The sequence below is a fragment of the Phyllosticta capitalensis genome (genome assembly GCF_038381095.1).
Source record: "Phyllosticta capitalensis strain CBS 128856 chromosome Unknown BKA78scaffold_5, whole genome shotgun sequence".
Lineage (NCBI taxonomy): Eukaryota > Fungi > Ascomycota > Dothideomycetes > Botryosphaeriales > Phyllostictaceae > Phyllosticta > Phyllosticta capitalensis.
Window position 1 is genome coordinate 2,363,665 of NW_027117443.1, and position 14,498 is coordinate 2,378,162.

Here is a 14,498-nt window from a genome sequence, read left to right on the forward strand (position 1 = left end):
TCCCTGACCGATGTGGATGACGGCACTTGAAATTTTGCAGACAGGCTCGCAGTAACTCTATCTTGGCCTCAGGATAACATAGACTTCCCATGTGCGTGAAGATCTTCATGGGCAAGGAAATTCGCGGCATCTTGACTTTGCCCAGTCTCACAGCTTTAATGGTAGACTCTTAGGTGACAACTACGCCTATTGGGGGAATACCATAGACAAAGACGGCATTATCATCCAAATCTTGAGCCAAGAGTAGTGAAAGATGTGTGCGGAACATAGGATGTAGTCAATAAGGGAGGGAGAAGTGAACCTATGACAGGGGTCTTGGGGGAAAATTCAGGGGAAACTTTTGGGCAACAGGGGGCCATATTGGTTGGTCATTGGAATTGCACAAGAACGCTGGAAGTCAAATGAGGGCTTTGGTTCAGTCATCTAGCTCTATTCCTTACCATCGTGACCGTGTAGTCGTGGGCCCGCGGTCATGCCTGATCTCCGTCCAGACAAGCCGCCTTTCATTTCCCCGCTACTCGCTACGCGCCGGACATGCAACATCATTCGCCGCCAGCAGTTGCATCCATCTACCATTCAAGGCAAGCAGCGTCGGCCTCTGCGGTCCGTGCCTGGGAAAGCGAATGGTGCTGCTTGCGAGAGCGGAAAGAGGTGCGGACAGAAAAGAGGCGACAAGAACTTGGAGATATCCAGCCTGAAAGCCGTGTTTCATCCACTGGTATGGACAATGAGTCCTATTAGTACATGGACTTGCAAACTTACATGAAAGCTGCACTGGGCGTGCCTCCGAGTTTGGGTGATGTGGTGATCGCAGGGTACGCCTCCTATGAGGCACTCTCCAATGACTGTAGTGGACGAGAGCTTTGGACGATACTGAAAGTCATAGATTCTGTGGGTTGTTGAGTCTGATGGTTGCAAATTCCGAGTAGTCCGTGGGCTTGCAGCCGCCTGCAGTGTCGGACTGGTAACATCCTAAGCGTTTCAGGGGTAAGGCTTCGGTGGTGATTTGGAGGTATACTCCGAAATGAGGTGCAGTATGATTTGATTCTGGCAGAGTAGATGCGGTCACGTTGCCCAGTTGGTGCTCCTGCCGAAAGGTGGGAGAGACTTCGTCGCTTACTTCAATGCTCGATGGCAGCGCTGGGAGAGGCAGCCGCTGTCGGGCAACCGAACCACCGCATTTTTGCAATTCTCTGCCACGACCGTGGCCAGAAGACTCCTGCGAACCCAATTCAAAGATACCACCTCCAACTATGTTCCCCCTTTGCCACAAATTCTCCCAATGGCCTTGCTGGATTGGGCAACTACCGCTTCAAGAGCTTGCCAGTATTTTTGGCGAGCCAGGATTACACTTCGTCTCTTCGATGGGTGCTCGTTTCTGGGGATGCGTCAATGAGAGGCTCACCGCTCAGGGTCTTTGGTTAGATGTACAGCATACATGGCGAGACGGTGGGCGGCGGATGGGGGAATTAGGAGGAGGAACGTCTTCGTCTGAATCAAGCTGGGAAAGGTAGAGCAGAGAAAAAGAATGCAGACGAATGTGTCGAGCATGTCAGGCCGACAGGTGCACCCAGGGGCAGAGAGACGGCAAAGTGGAGTGGCACAAGGAAGGCGCACACTTGTAAAGAGCGTTCTCTGCAGAGAGTTTGAATGTGATCATTTGAATTGTTTGACGACATTGACGTCGCCCACCTAGGTTCTCGACGGCGTTGAGCAGCAGCCGCTGTTGCCGCATAGCAACCAACGACGAGGTGCAGCCAACATACCTTTCCAACCGCGAACGTCGACCCCAACCCTACTCCAGTCTTTGCATCCATCAACGTCTTCAAATCACGGCCCAAAGCCTCTCGCGTCAAGCGCGAAAACACAGCAGCTTCCTCCTCAGCTCCAAATCCTGCAGCCGCACGGCACGATATCCCTCTCCCTCTTGGATTCGACGCTTGACCTGGGCCAAGTCCTCCTCCAACTAGCTTACCAACAAGTCACCTTTGCACTCATTCTCCTCTCAAATTCTGCAATAATTATCTACGTCGACGGACACGAACATGGAAAAATCGCAATCTGCTAGCCTTGACCAATGGGGAGCCATAGATTGGGATGACGAATTGGAAGAGCTCTGCAACGAATCAATCCAAAGCCTTCCCACGCTCACAGGAATGGTCAACGGCGAAGTGGTCGAGAAAGGACCCGGCCCTCTTCCCGCAAGCAAGAGCGGTTGCACCTCAGAGCCAACGGATGATCGCACAGGCAAACCTCATCAGACAGACGCTCACACCAAGCTCCAAAGCTCGCATGTCGACATGGCTTCCGCCTCGTCAAGCTTCAGTGGTCAAGTCCAGAGCAACGGAAACGTCTCGAAATTGACTTCGCACATTCCCACGCCCAAGCCTTTCAACACCCACGCCTTGAATGGTCGGACCACGAGCCTCACACAAACAACGAACCAGGTTTCGCGCCTTCCCACACCCAAAAAAGGTCTTGGACATCATGTCTCTGCCCCGAAAATCATCCACGATTCCCCCAAATCCTTCGACAACGCCGATGGCATTTCCACGAAGGTGTCCCGCATCCCCACATCCGTTCCCAGCTTTGAAGATCTCGCATCAGCTTCCGAACATATCTACGAGGACGACTCTTTCCACATCGATGACAACAACACTACCTACCCATTCTCAACTTCCTCGCCATCCACTGACTTTGATTCGCGTGCCTTCGCCCCTGGACACCCTGGGTGGACAGAGCACCTCAGTCCTTCTGTCAGCTCGATACACTCAACGCCACCAGAAGTCAACCGTTGGGTCAATTCTGTACCAATTTGCTCTTCTCTCAACGATATCCTCGAAGATTGTGAGAACCGTCCCGGCAAGGCTGCTGTTGTCTGGAGCGCGCTCCTCTTGACAGATGATGAAGACTTTGAAGAATTCATGTTCCCGCACGGAGCCATGGGCTGGAAGACACCTCTGCCGACGCGGTTCCCCGCCAGGCGCCCGGAGCAGCCACGTAAATCATTCTTGTGGCAGACTGAGACTTTGGACTATTCCGAGGAAGACCTCAATTCCATCAGTTCAGAAGCTTCTTCAGAGCTCTCGCAGGCTTGCGGCATTGATGCCGATATGCTGTCAGAGGACTCAGGTGATTCGGTGAAGGCGACGGAATGCGAAGGAGAGTCGAAGCACAGCAAGCAAGAGACGACAGCCGAATTGGAGACCGAGGGAAGCGGAATGAAAGTACTGCAACATTCAGCCACCGATGCCAAAGAGATGATTCAGAACTCTTCCCTGGCACAGAAAAGAGCCTTCTCAACCGCAAATGAAGTTACAATCAGCCACAACGCTACGAAAGCAGAGGAGGACGGAGAGGGCACAAGGCACGATTACATCAAGGAAGAGAACAACCTGCTTGAGACAGCCATTCGGGTACCTCTGCCAGGCTTTGACTTAGTCGACGACTTCCACGAAAGCAAAGACACTTCCTCCAACAGCCCGGTTGTAAACCTTCTCGACCTCATCAATCAACTCGAGGCAGCCAACGATATTATGGAGGCGTGTTATCAAGAGATTGAGACGAACAAGGAGTTGGATGACAAGGCTGAAAGGCGAGGTCATCACAAACTCAGCGGCGCTAGCAAGGACGGGGCCGAGGTGGGCGACAAGGAGCGAAGGGAGGAGTCCCATATGAGCATCTTGGACATGCTTTCATCGATGATGAGTGGGTTGGGCTTCTTTTAAGCGCTATTCAAAGCCCGAGGAGCATGGTAGCGGTAGATGTATGGAGCAGGCTTGGATCGGAGGTCTTGTATATGGTGGCACTTTGTACGTTTAATTGGCTATTGTTGCTCAGATTGGCAGTGCAAAAGGAAAGAGTCAAGGGGATTGACATTGCATTGTTTTCCAACGTTGAGCAGAAATACTGTGCGAACAGGCTGAATGGCTCTCAGCCAGCAAGTATTCGTGGCTTCTTTTAACACATTTCACTTTCGAAACTGCCACATTATGTCGCCCACTGCGGTGATGACCTGGGCAGCAGCAGCCGTTGCCTCGTGGCAACCGGGCCACTGCTCGGCACGTTGTTTCCCTCGAACATTTTGCTGCACACCACACTCAGAACCTTTCTTGTTTCTTCTCTGCTTTCTCACTGCACAAACATCTGAGCTCATCCTCTCTACGAGTGCCTTCTATTGGCTGCATCCATCCGATCCTCAAACGTCAATCTGCTTGCTCTTCGACATTCTCACTGACCGACCACCAACCACTTTTCAACCACTGTGTCCAATCGGTTTTGCTTGTCGTTGGTGGAGCACCGCACGCGGGAAAATTCTCCACAATCGCCGTCCTCTCAACTCGATCTACACGTCACGTCAACATCATTCCCGTCCGCTCTCGACATCCCCCTTGCACGGCCAATCCTGGCATCAAGACTTCAACCACAATTTGCCTGACCCTCGGAGCCTACTCGACCACGAGGTCTTCCAGACAATCCAAGAAAAAATGGCCGACTCCCAGAGTTCAAGCCTTAGCCAATGGGGTGCTATCGATTGGGACGAGGAGCTTGAGGAGCTCTGCTCGACTTCTGAACACCAAACCGACCAATCTACCACCAACATGAAGACTGAAGGAGAATGTCTCATCCTTCCCAATGACCACAATCATGCCGAAAACCCGTCTACCGGAATTGTTACCAATCACGCACCCGAAGATGCCTCTTACGACACGCAAGTTCCCGAGAAAGCTCACGACTCTGAAGAGCAACACAGCCAGGATCAAGATATCGACGAGTGTTTCGGACACGACCATGACATCTTCTCCAGCCGTGATGGCTACTCCCAGGCAACAGAGCTCACAGATAGCGACATTCAAGCCTTAGCCGGCTCATTCTCAGAACCCGTCTCCTTCCACCGCACTGCTTGGGACAGCGGCTTTCAGCAACCGTGTTATGGACACCAAGGAGGCAGTGGCCAGCAAAGTAACATCGCTGGCATCCCAACGACTTCGGCCTCACTGTACTGGGCTGTCCCCCACCACCCAGGATGGACATCAACGCTCAGTCCGTCTCTGAGCCATCTACATTCAACTCCACCTGAAGTCAACAACTGGGCTTTTTCGGCACCGATCGGCTACTCGATCAATCAAGAGCTCGAAAAGGGATGCGAAAACCTGAGAAGATATACTATACTGTGCTCTGCACTCCTCCACACCGACAACTTCGACTTTTCTGGATACGCTTACCCGTTCGGCGCCACTGGCTATATGAGGGTCCCGCTAAGGAAGCCTGGACCAGCAAAGGATCGACAGGCCTCGCTGCTGCAACATTCGGAGGAGACCTTGGAATACACCGACGCCGACAGTACTGCGATCCGAGAAAACGTTCGCGCACAGCTTGTCGACATTTGGGGAGCTGACTCGCCATACACCCTTCAGGACAAGATAAAGGAAGAGACAGGTATTGAGCCAAACAATACGGTTGATGAGCAGAAAGAGATGGAAGTGAGCGCGGAGAACATGGCGACTCCCAATCAAGGCAAAGACATTTCTACTCCCGCTTTGATCAAAACCCAGCAAGACAAAGAGATGGTGCTGGATCTTGCAAAGAGGACACCACTGCCAGGTATCGACCTCATCGACGACTTTTTCGAAGACAGCCCCGTTTCCCTCGGCACACCACTCGATCTCCTTGATCATCTCACTTTTGCGCTCGAGTCTGCAGACACCTACATGGCGGAGAAGTTGAAAAAGGTCAATGAAATCTCTTCATGGACGGAGGGAGTGTTGGTTCAAGCCAGCGACTACACCAGCGACTCTGCGGAGAACATTGGCAGTGCCACACCCGGCCTGTTCGACATGCTGAACGAGACTGTCCACCTCCTCGAGTCAGTTCACATCCATATGATTGCAAAGCCGAAGGATCCCGGCAATGCTACAAAATCTGCGGGGCAGAACATCAGTAAGCTGGGACAGCACGATGTCCAACAAGAGAGCGCGACCATTATGGAGACCCACGAGTCCAACGAGGAGAAACTACAGTCTAGCCTCTCAGTGGTTTCGCGTATTGGAGTCTTCATTCGTGAGTGTTGGAAGGGAAATCCGACGGTGCTCGAATGAAGGCTGTTGGTGATGGTAATACGGTTCCTTGGACATGGGCAGCAGAGAGGGTGCACAGATGCCATTTTCACATGGACGGTGGCTCTACTTGAATCATAGAACGCGAACGGAGCCGTCATTGGTACTTGAAGGGCCACTTTAACTAGATTGGCCATCCCATCATCTTGGTTCTGGAAGGGAAAAGGCGTCGTTTAGGTTGGCTAAGGTAAATACCCCTGAGACTCGACTTGCGAATATTGTGTGGAAGAATTGATGCAAATTTCATTTGTCACGTATTTGACCACTATGCTGAAAATCTGAAGCATCCGTTTATACAAAGGAGGTTTCTCGTGTCAGGAGCCACGACTAAACTCCCCCAGTCGCGTCTGCTCAGCTCTCAAATTCGGTTATATCGCATGACTTAGCTTTTCTTCGTTTGCAATCGTCACCTCATGTCGCCCACCGCAGCACTCGACGATGATCGCCTCAGAATCAGAAACGCAACCAGAACCGTACTGCGCGACGCGTCGCGACGCGCCCGCACTTTTTACTGCCAACTCAATTCGGCCTCTCTTGTGATACTCTTCAATTTGATCACTGCAGACACATTCGAGCCTACCCCTTCTGAAAAAAACTTCCTTCTACTCTCTTCGTCCTCAATTCAGTTCCCCTTTTCGTCAGCTCTCGCAATACCGTCACATTCTGCCGTCTCCGTGGCCATTACCTCAAGAAATCCTCTCAACAAAGGACGTACAACTACTTCCTCCTCACACAAGTCCATTGTTCTCGCACAACTCATCGCCCTCGAACAACTACATTCTTCTCCCAATCTCTACCTTATAACGACATCCAATCCTGCTCTCTCTTCTTTCTGCCACTTCTCTCGCAACCCTCACAACATCGTACCTCTACTCCAGCAAGTACCAATGGACATGAACGGCACATCCACCGCAAATCTTGATACATGGGGCGCCCTGAGCTGGGACGAGGAATTTGAAGAGCTTTGCACCACCCCCGCGACCCACGATCCTGTTACTGACGACCAAGACATGTCCGACGAGTTGCGTGTTCCAATCAAGGGTACGGAATCGAGCGGCGATAATGTTTCGCGCATTCCACTCCCAGCACGTAAGCCGGCAACTCGCAAGCTCGCTTCTGGCCATCCTGGATGGTCAGATTCTCCAAGTCCCTCAATCAGCATGGCGCATACCACCCCACCAGAGGTGAATCGTTGGGTTTTCTCAGAGGACATTATCGTCTCCCTTGACGAGGTGCTGGCTGATCAGGAGGAATATCCCAGGAGGGCCGCCATTGCAATGAGCGCTCTTCTCCACACCGACGACGAAGACTTTTCCGCATACCGCTTTCCTTATGGTGCCACTGGCCTCAAGACTGTGGGCTTGAAGAAGCGCAATTCTGATCCGTTCGAAATACGACGTCGGGAACGGCCAGGGGGCTCTTGCCTATCCCATTCTGAGACCGTTATCTACCCCAATCAAAACAAGTTCAGCGAGGGCTCGGAAGAGAACCAGGAACAGGGTCTAAGAGTCGTATCTGATGGATCACAACTTTCAGAGAACTCGGACCTCTCCCACAATGGAAACGATCCTGTGCAAGGGAAATCAATTTCAAACCCCATTCCATTCGTCAGCGGAGGGCGCGAAGAGGAGACTTTGGCAACTGCAATGAACACAGAACTGCCAGGCATTGACTTCACTGACGACTACGTCGAAGAAAGTCATGAGTCTTGCCCCAAACCACTCGACATCTTGGCCATCCTTACTCATGATCTCGAGATGGCAGATGTCTACATGCAAGAGAAGCATGAGGAACTGAAGGACATTGCCAAATGGATGGAGCAGGGAGCAGAGGCTACTATGCCGGGCGATGACTTGACAGATGACATAGTGGAATCCAATTATGGACCCTGTGCCAGCTCGCTGGGAATTCTTGCACACCTCACTCATGAGCTCGACTTTTGCAATGTCCAGATGGCAGAAAAACTGGTCCATATTGAGGCCATTACCAATTCGGAGCAGCAGGAAAATGAGGCCAAATCCGAAGGTTCAAAGACTCAGGAGCAAGAGAAGAAGGATATGGAGGGGGTCAACATGACCGACACTCAGGAATCGAAGCAAGAGAGCTTCACGTCAATTTTTTCGAAGGGTGGAAGGTTCATACGTGACTGCTGGAACGGACACCCGCTCGTACTAGATTAAGTCTGCTACGGAGCAGCGGAGTGTTATTTGGGAGGATGGAGGCCTGGATCGTCTTGTATGGCAAGCATGATTGGATGCGGCTTTGTCCCAAGAACGGTCTGAACGTCAGGTGCTGCCGGGGATTTTGGATGGTCATATTCAGGGACCTTCACTCGGTTGGTCCTTTGCCATCGCGCTTGCTTTTCCGGGGTCAGCTATCAAGTTTTGTGTAGTAGTCTCTGCCTTTTGTTATGAATGTTCACTATATTGCTCTTTGCTCACTGGCTCAAAGGCCTACCCCATTGACTTGGTTGTGCGTGATTTTGTATTGGATCGAGTCGTGGTTCTTGAAAGATTTGTGTTTGCCGAAGCCTGACACATATTGCCGACGTCAATGTCAGACAGAATTGGCAAGAGCAGAGCAGGAGCAGGCGTCACCGCCGCATGGCAACCGCACCTGCCCAACGACGCGACGCGACGCGACGCGACCAGTTTCTCTTTGCGCACAGCAAGACTCGACGCAGTGCACCAAAACATTTCCACTCTCTCTCCTGCATGTTCAGCTCCCTACCACAACAGCTTTTCGGCACCAATCGACTCGCAACCTTTTTCGACCTACTTCCCTCATCCTTTTCCCACTTGGTCACGAGAGTCACCAACAAGATGTCTTTTGCAACTCAAGAAAACATACTCAGTGGCTACAACAGCCAGCCAAGTTTCAGCTGGGCGGACGAGATGATTGAACAAGCTGAATCAGAAACGGCAGGCACCGCCCCTAAGGTACGCTTTCATTTATCCATCAGTATGCAGAATTGGAGCTGAGCTCGAGTACTAGATTTCCAATCCGATGCCATTCGCGTTGCCTGAGCTGGAGGAGAACCACACAGGCCCTCGAGTCACCCACGGCTCTCCATCATCCTAGCATGCCGAATCCAACCACGTCAAAGCCAGCATCGACTCCGAATCGCCGAATGCAGAGCCTACCATGGAGAACGAGAGGGGCAACGCCGTGGAGGCTAGTCAGTACAACGAAGGGATTGGCATGGACGGCCTTGTTGGCGACACCATGGATTCGCAATCTACCTTCGAGAACCATTGCCAGTTTCACAACTGCCAATGCTCTCTTGAGAATGCACATGAAGAACACGAACCAATTTTCTGGCAGCACTGGCAACACTACACGCTAGGCTACTACAACCCCCCGTTTCCACCGTGGCATCCCGGATGGGTCAAGCAGCTCAGTCCCTCGATCAGCAACTGCCACGCAACTCCCCCTGAAATCAACAAATGGGTTTTCACACCCCCCATCGGATGCTCCCTCGACTTGATTGTTCATACAGCCGTGGCCGACGATTATTCAGACCTGAGCAAGCCAGCGACTGTGAAATCAGCGCTTCGTCACACTGATTTCGGCACATTCCCCGAATACGCATTCCCGCACGGTGCGTGGGGAGTAAAAAGGCCTCTTCGCAATACGCTCCTTCCGAGAAGACCGGACGCTCCTCAAAGATCCCGACTTTGGCGCTCATCCACATTGAATTACAGCAACGAAGACGTCTCTGTCATTGAGAAGAATGTTTCGGTTCAAATGAAGGCGCTTTGGGGAAGCGCAGGGGGAATATCAGAACACACCGAGAACTGGTCTGCCTTCGTTCAGAATCAGTCAGTCCTCCCGTTTCCAAAGACTTCAGAGACTGGTTCCGATGACCTGGACGATTCTTGTTCTTCTACGGATGGAGGAGAAGACCAGAGCAGCGATGGCAGCATCGACACCAACGAATGTGGCCGCACCGATCAGCCCAAATCTAAGCTACACCTATCAGAGGAGATGAGCCACGACTTGGACTCGGTGAGTGAGCCTGATCTTCACGCGGAGGACCTCGACGACTTCTTCGGAATCCAGCGCCACGAGCTCAGCTACCGCCACCGTATCAAGAAAGCCTCCGCCCAGGACTTGATTCCGTATTTGGACCTCGCTACATCTTACACAACAGAGTGGGGGGACATTGGAGACGAGAAAGACCGTGATATACCCTCTACTGTGGTTTCTGAAGAAACTTTTGCAACAAAATCAAGGCATGATTCGCTCTTCAATGCGCCCAAGCTCGCATTGCCGACCGATCTCTCGCACGTTTCCCCAGTAGGAGAGTCGGAGTGTCCTGATGGACAGCATACTTTCAGCAGCACTATTACCATCCAACCTATCGAGGGCGATCACAAAGTGGGTTGCGCAAAGATAGACAAAGAAGAATATCTTCTCAGACTTGCGGCTGCAAAAGAACTACCAGGGGTAGACTTTGTCGAGGATTTCATGACCAACCCCGGATATCAAAGGTCTCGCCTGAGTTTCCTTCTACAAGCCCCCTGCAGTACGATAGAGGTACATATCGATCATCCCAACAGGCAAATCGCGCGATCCGGAGGACCGTATCTTCGCTTCGGCGCGCCACTGGTCGCGGGTGGCAGACTGGGACCATGCAAATGGGCATCACCAATGTTGCCCTAGGTGATGCTTCGCGGGAAGAGTGGTCGAGAAGCCGGGCAATGTTGTCTCTGCTTTCCTTGAAAGCGAGGGAACTATTGATTTGAGAATCGGATGGATTTACGAGTGATTGGGGTTGGGCGAGGCTTCGTGGGTCATTTTTCGTATTCTTTCGGATTGTCCTTTTCTGTGTTTAGCAATATTCATATCCATTATTATCAACATGATCCCGTTAGTCGAGCTTCGAAACATGCCGAAGAAGGAGGTCAAGATGACACCCGAAACAACCGCTCGGACTATTCTTGGGTCGGCATTGGAATGGTCCAATCTCATGACAGAGGCTGAGACTGGTCTAGGTCTCTGTAGCTACTTCTTCAATCTACCGAGCGGTTGAATCTGCAGGAATCCAGACCAATGATAAAGCAAAATCTCGAGGAGAAAGCCGATTACAGACCTTAGCGGCAAACTTTAGTGATGACGGCGATGCCTGCTCTGATGTGTTTGAGGCCTGAACCTGATGCCAAACCCATGGACGTGGTCCGTTCTATCGTCTTGGTTGTATATTCATCGTATACTTTCGACGGCATTGGCTGCTTGTTTCCACCATTTTTCGACAGTCTTTTCCAAAGTGCGGGATTGGGGACGACCAGGAACCCTTTGCGGGCCTGTCTTGAAGCTTCCTTGAAACGCCGCTCGTGAGAGTGTAGATATCTTCATCAGCGGGGATGACCCACTGGCCGGCTTTCTTGTCCAGACGGGAGCTTGATCTTTCACGCCTTACTGTTCTTAAGGCCTGGCTTCGCGCGACACCACGAACGGCAACAGGATTTAAGCAAAACATGAATGAAGCAAAGAGCTGATAATTGTTGGGCACCCAGTCAAAGAGCCCTCAGCCTATTGATTGGTATGTTCCAATCCCGATACGTCCTCCAACTCGAGACCCAGAACACTGGCCTACTTCAACCCGGGTACATAACCACCGACGTCTCGTGCAGACCATTTCGTGGGAACAATCGACCGACACCCTTTCCTGCTATCCAGCCGCCGCCGCCATCTCGTGTAGACCCTTGCGCGGACAACTGACGAACATCCTTTCCTGCTATCCAGCTGCCGCTGAGGTCCACCATGCCCCCCTCTATTCAGGCCTAAGCTCTTGTCGAAGTGAGGACGGGTGTGGGTAGAACCACCTTCCCTTCTCCGGTCTGTTCTCGGGCTTCCTGGAAACGCCGTTTGTCGGAACGTAAACGTCCTTGTCGGCTGGGATATCCCACTGGCCCATTTTTCTCAGGCCTTTCGCACCGAGTGGGAGCTTTCGCTGCAATAGCTTCTTGCCGGTTGCGCCTGCTGGATATTTGTAGCCCATGTCCAAACGAACCCCGTACCAGCGCGACCTGTAGGCGGAATTGAGGATTGCAAGCTGGCGAATGTGGTCTCCTTTCTGCTGCACATTGCGGATGACGGCTCCCTTTAGGCTTTTGAAACTCTCCCGGAAGCTCATGCCTCCCGCCCACAAACAGATTTCGGGGGCTGTGGCACATTTGCTCAGCATTATGGACGGCGAGAGCATGCGCATCTCAGGACCTTTTGGAGTTTAACATGAGCATTCGACTCCATCCTGTTCTCCGCCTTCAACATACCTTTGGTCTTGGAAGCTCTTGAGAAATCTTGGCCAGGTGAATCCAAGTCGGCAGCCTCGAGCTCGGCGAGAAGGTGTTCAATCTCGTCCATGCTTGGACACGACATTCCTGACAACTGATCGCTGCCTGCAGATGATGGGAGCTGAATGCAGCAAACCAGCATGCGGATGCAAGTTTTCAAGCTTGAGCCTACCTTGCGGCAGGCCTTGAAAATAAAGAGCTTGGCGGTATCTGACAAGGAGCGATTGTCTGCATGGTGTCAGTCTGTCACTTGGCTGACGAGCGCGCAATAACTTACTCCAAGAAGCACCAGAGGTGAAAACAAGGCCGTCTTCGGTCATCACCCTGTAGTAGGGAAGTGCGGAGAAGCTGTCCTGCTCACTACGAAAGCGTGGCTTCCGGGAGTCTGCGAACGCCGAGAACATTGGGACGAGATGGGGAGAGGAAGCAGAGAGATTTAGGGGCAACTCGAAGCCCAAACGATGAAAAGAAACCGATGACGAGCCGTGGCAGCCTGGTTGTCGTATTTCAGGTGCGTCGACAGATGATGGTCTAGGTTGTTGATGTTAACATCGGCAGACCGTTTCGGTTTCCAAGTCGCAACCTGCTCGGCCATGACCCTACGACGACTTCCCACAACAACCAACAGCACCGCCACATGTGCCTTGTAACCACCGCCACCGCATCTGATTTGGATATGCAGAAAAAGAGCCCTTCGCCGATTATTTACATATTACTTAGTACAACTGCTCAAATCTGTCTCCACCCTGTGCCTAGGACCCTGGCCAAATGCATCTCCAATGTCAACCAATGCCTCGAACGGCCTTCCGTATACTCGACCACCCCATGACCTCCCCTGTCATTCTTCGTCGCCGAAAGTTCATCTATTCCGGCTTGAACTCCACGCGAAGCGACGAGGGTTGTGGGTAATACCAGTATCCCCTCGTTGGCGGCCTGTTTTCCAGCTTGCGCGAGACGCCGTTCTTCGGTTCATATACATCTTTGTCGGCCGGGATGTCCAAGTCGCCGGCGCGCTTCAATCCTTTTGGTCCGAGTCGGAGCTTCTTCTTGACCTGGCTGCCAGTAATGCGCTGCGGATAGGGGGAGACTATGCCCTCATGGAGCCCGTGCCGGCGCGACCGGTACGCGTGATTCGTGATTGCGACCTGGCGCACCGCATCGCCGTTCTTGTGCTTGTGGTGAATAACGGCCTTTTTGAGGTTTCGGAAATGAGATCCGAGGCGCATGCTCTTCGCCCAAAGGAGAATCTCCGCTGTCGTGGCATATCTGTAGGACATGGTGGACAGTGAAGCTTTGCGTCTGTCAGCATTTGAATTCATTCTGTTCTCCAGATTGAACACACCTGCAGTCTTCGAGGAGCTCGAGGCATGGTGGTGAGATCCCGGGTGCGCCCTCTCGCGGTCAGCGACCAGACGTTCGACCTCATCCATGCTAGGGCATTGCATATATGGGAAATCGTTCTCGGTGCGAAGTGGGAACGAGATGAGACGAGTCAACTGGCAAAGCCAGGTCTTGATGAAGTTGAGGCTGGCCATGAGGATCAAGAGCATAGCCCTGGCTGCGCGCGCCCAAAGTCCTGCACTGTGTCAGCCTGGCATTGGGATGACGAGCGCGTTGACATACCTTGAGAAGCTTCATGGTCGTTAAATGTGCGGCAGCCGGCTTCGTCGCTCAGCCTGTAATACGGCAGCTCGGGGTGGGTTCCTTGCTCACGACGAGAGCGTGGCCTGCGAAGATTCGCGAACATCGAGAACATGTGGGATGAAGAGAACAAAATGGCTGAGAGGAACTGGAGAATATGATGGCACGCTCAAAGGTGGAGAGCAACACACGCAGCGGGCGAATTTGAGGGCCTTGCGTGTGAAGGAGGTTGTGTGTGCTGGTGTCGTTGACAGCAGCAGACGGTTTTGGTTTCTACCTTATGCCACCACCTGCTCGGCCACAACCATACAACTGCCCACAACAGCCAACAGCACAGCCACATCTACCTTGTTACCACCGCCACCGCACTTGATTTGGATACGCAGTCCTTTGGAAAGTGGGAGAACATGCCCTAGTGGAGCCTGTGCCAGTGCGCTCGATA

General features: G+C 52.4%; 6 protein-coding genes across 6 annotated transcripts; 4 read left to right on the forward strand and 2 right to left on the reverse strand.

Moving 5' to 3' along the window:
• Positions 1-2,045: 2,045 nt before the first annotated feature.
• BKA78DRAFT_295926 (uncharacterized protein) lies at positions 2,046-3,728 on the forward strand (the record flags this gene model as incomplete). The annotated part of the gene is made up of 1 exon (XM_066886540.1): positions 2,046-3,728. One exon carries the CDS (start codon positions 2,046-2,048, stop codon positions 3,726-3,728), a length of 1,683 nt encoding a protein of 560 aa, XP_066744753.1.
• A 759-nt stretch (positions 3,729-4,487) lies between these two features.
• Positions 4,488-6,098, forward strand: BKA78DRAFT_295927 (uncharacterized protein; the record flags this gene model as incomplete). The annotated part of the gene is made up of 1 exon (XM_066886541.1): positions 4,488-6,098. The coding sequence occupies one exon, from the start codon at positions 4,488-4,490 to the stop codon at positions 6,096-6,098; it is 1,611 nt and encodes a 536-aa protein (XP_066744754.1).
• A 431-nt stretch (positions 6,099-6,529) lies between these two features.
• On the forward strand, positions 6,530-8,296 carry BKA78DRAFT_295928 (uncharacterized protein; the record flags this gene model as incomplete). The annotated part of the gene is made up of 1 exon (XM_066886542.1): positions 6,530-8,296. The coding sequence occupies one exon, from the start codon at positions 6,530-6,532 to the stop codon at positions 8,294-8,296; it is 1,767 nt and encodes a 588-aa protein (XP_066744755.1).
• Positions 8,297-8,938: 642 nt separating this feature from the next.
• Positions 8,939-10,781, forward strand: BKA78DRAFT_353144 (uncharacterized protein; the record flags this gene model as incomplete). Its single annotated transcript, XM_066891495.1, has 2 exons — positions 8,939-9,055; positions 9,198-10,781. 2 exons carry the CDS (start codon positions 8,939-8,941, stop codon positions 10,779-10,781), a joined length of 1,701 nt encoding a protein of 566 aa, XP_066744756.1.
• Positions 10,782-11,892: 1,111 nt separating this feature from the next.
• Positions 11,893-12,819, reverse strand: BKA78DRAFT_353145 (uncharacterized protein; the record flags this gene model as incomplete). The annotated part of the gene is made up of 4 exons (XM_066891496.1): positions 11,893-12,338; positions 12,395-12,536; positions 12,588-12,643; positions 12,693-12,819. The coding sequence occupies 4 exons, from the start codon at positions 12,817-12,819 to the stop codon at positions 11,893-11,895; spliced, it is 771 nt and encodes a 256-aa protein (XP_066744757.1).
• Positions 12,820-13,278: 459 nt separating this feature from the next.
• On the reverse strand, positions 13,279-14,171 carry BKA78DRAFT_295931 (uncharacterized protein; the record flags this gene model as incomplete). The annotated part of the gene is made up of 2 exons (XM_066886543.1): positions 13,279-13,991; positions 14,039-14,171. The coding sequence occupies 2 exons, from the start codon at positions 14,169-14,171 to the stop codon at positions 13,279-13,281; spliced, it is 846 nt and encodes a 281-aa protein (XP_066744758.1).
• Between the last annotated feature and the right edge of the window lie 327 nt (positions 14,172-14,498).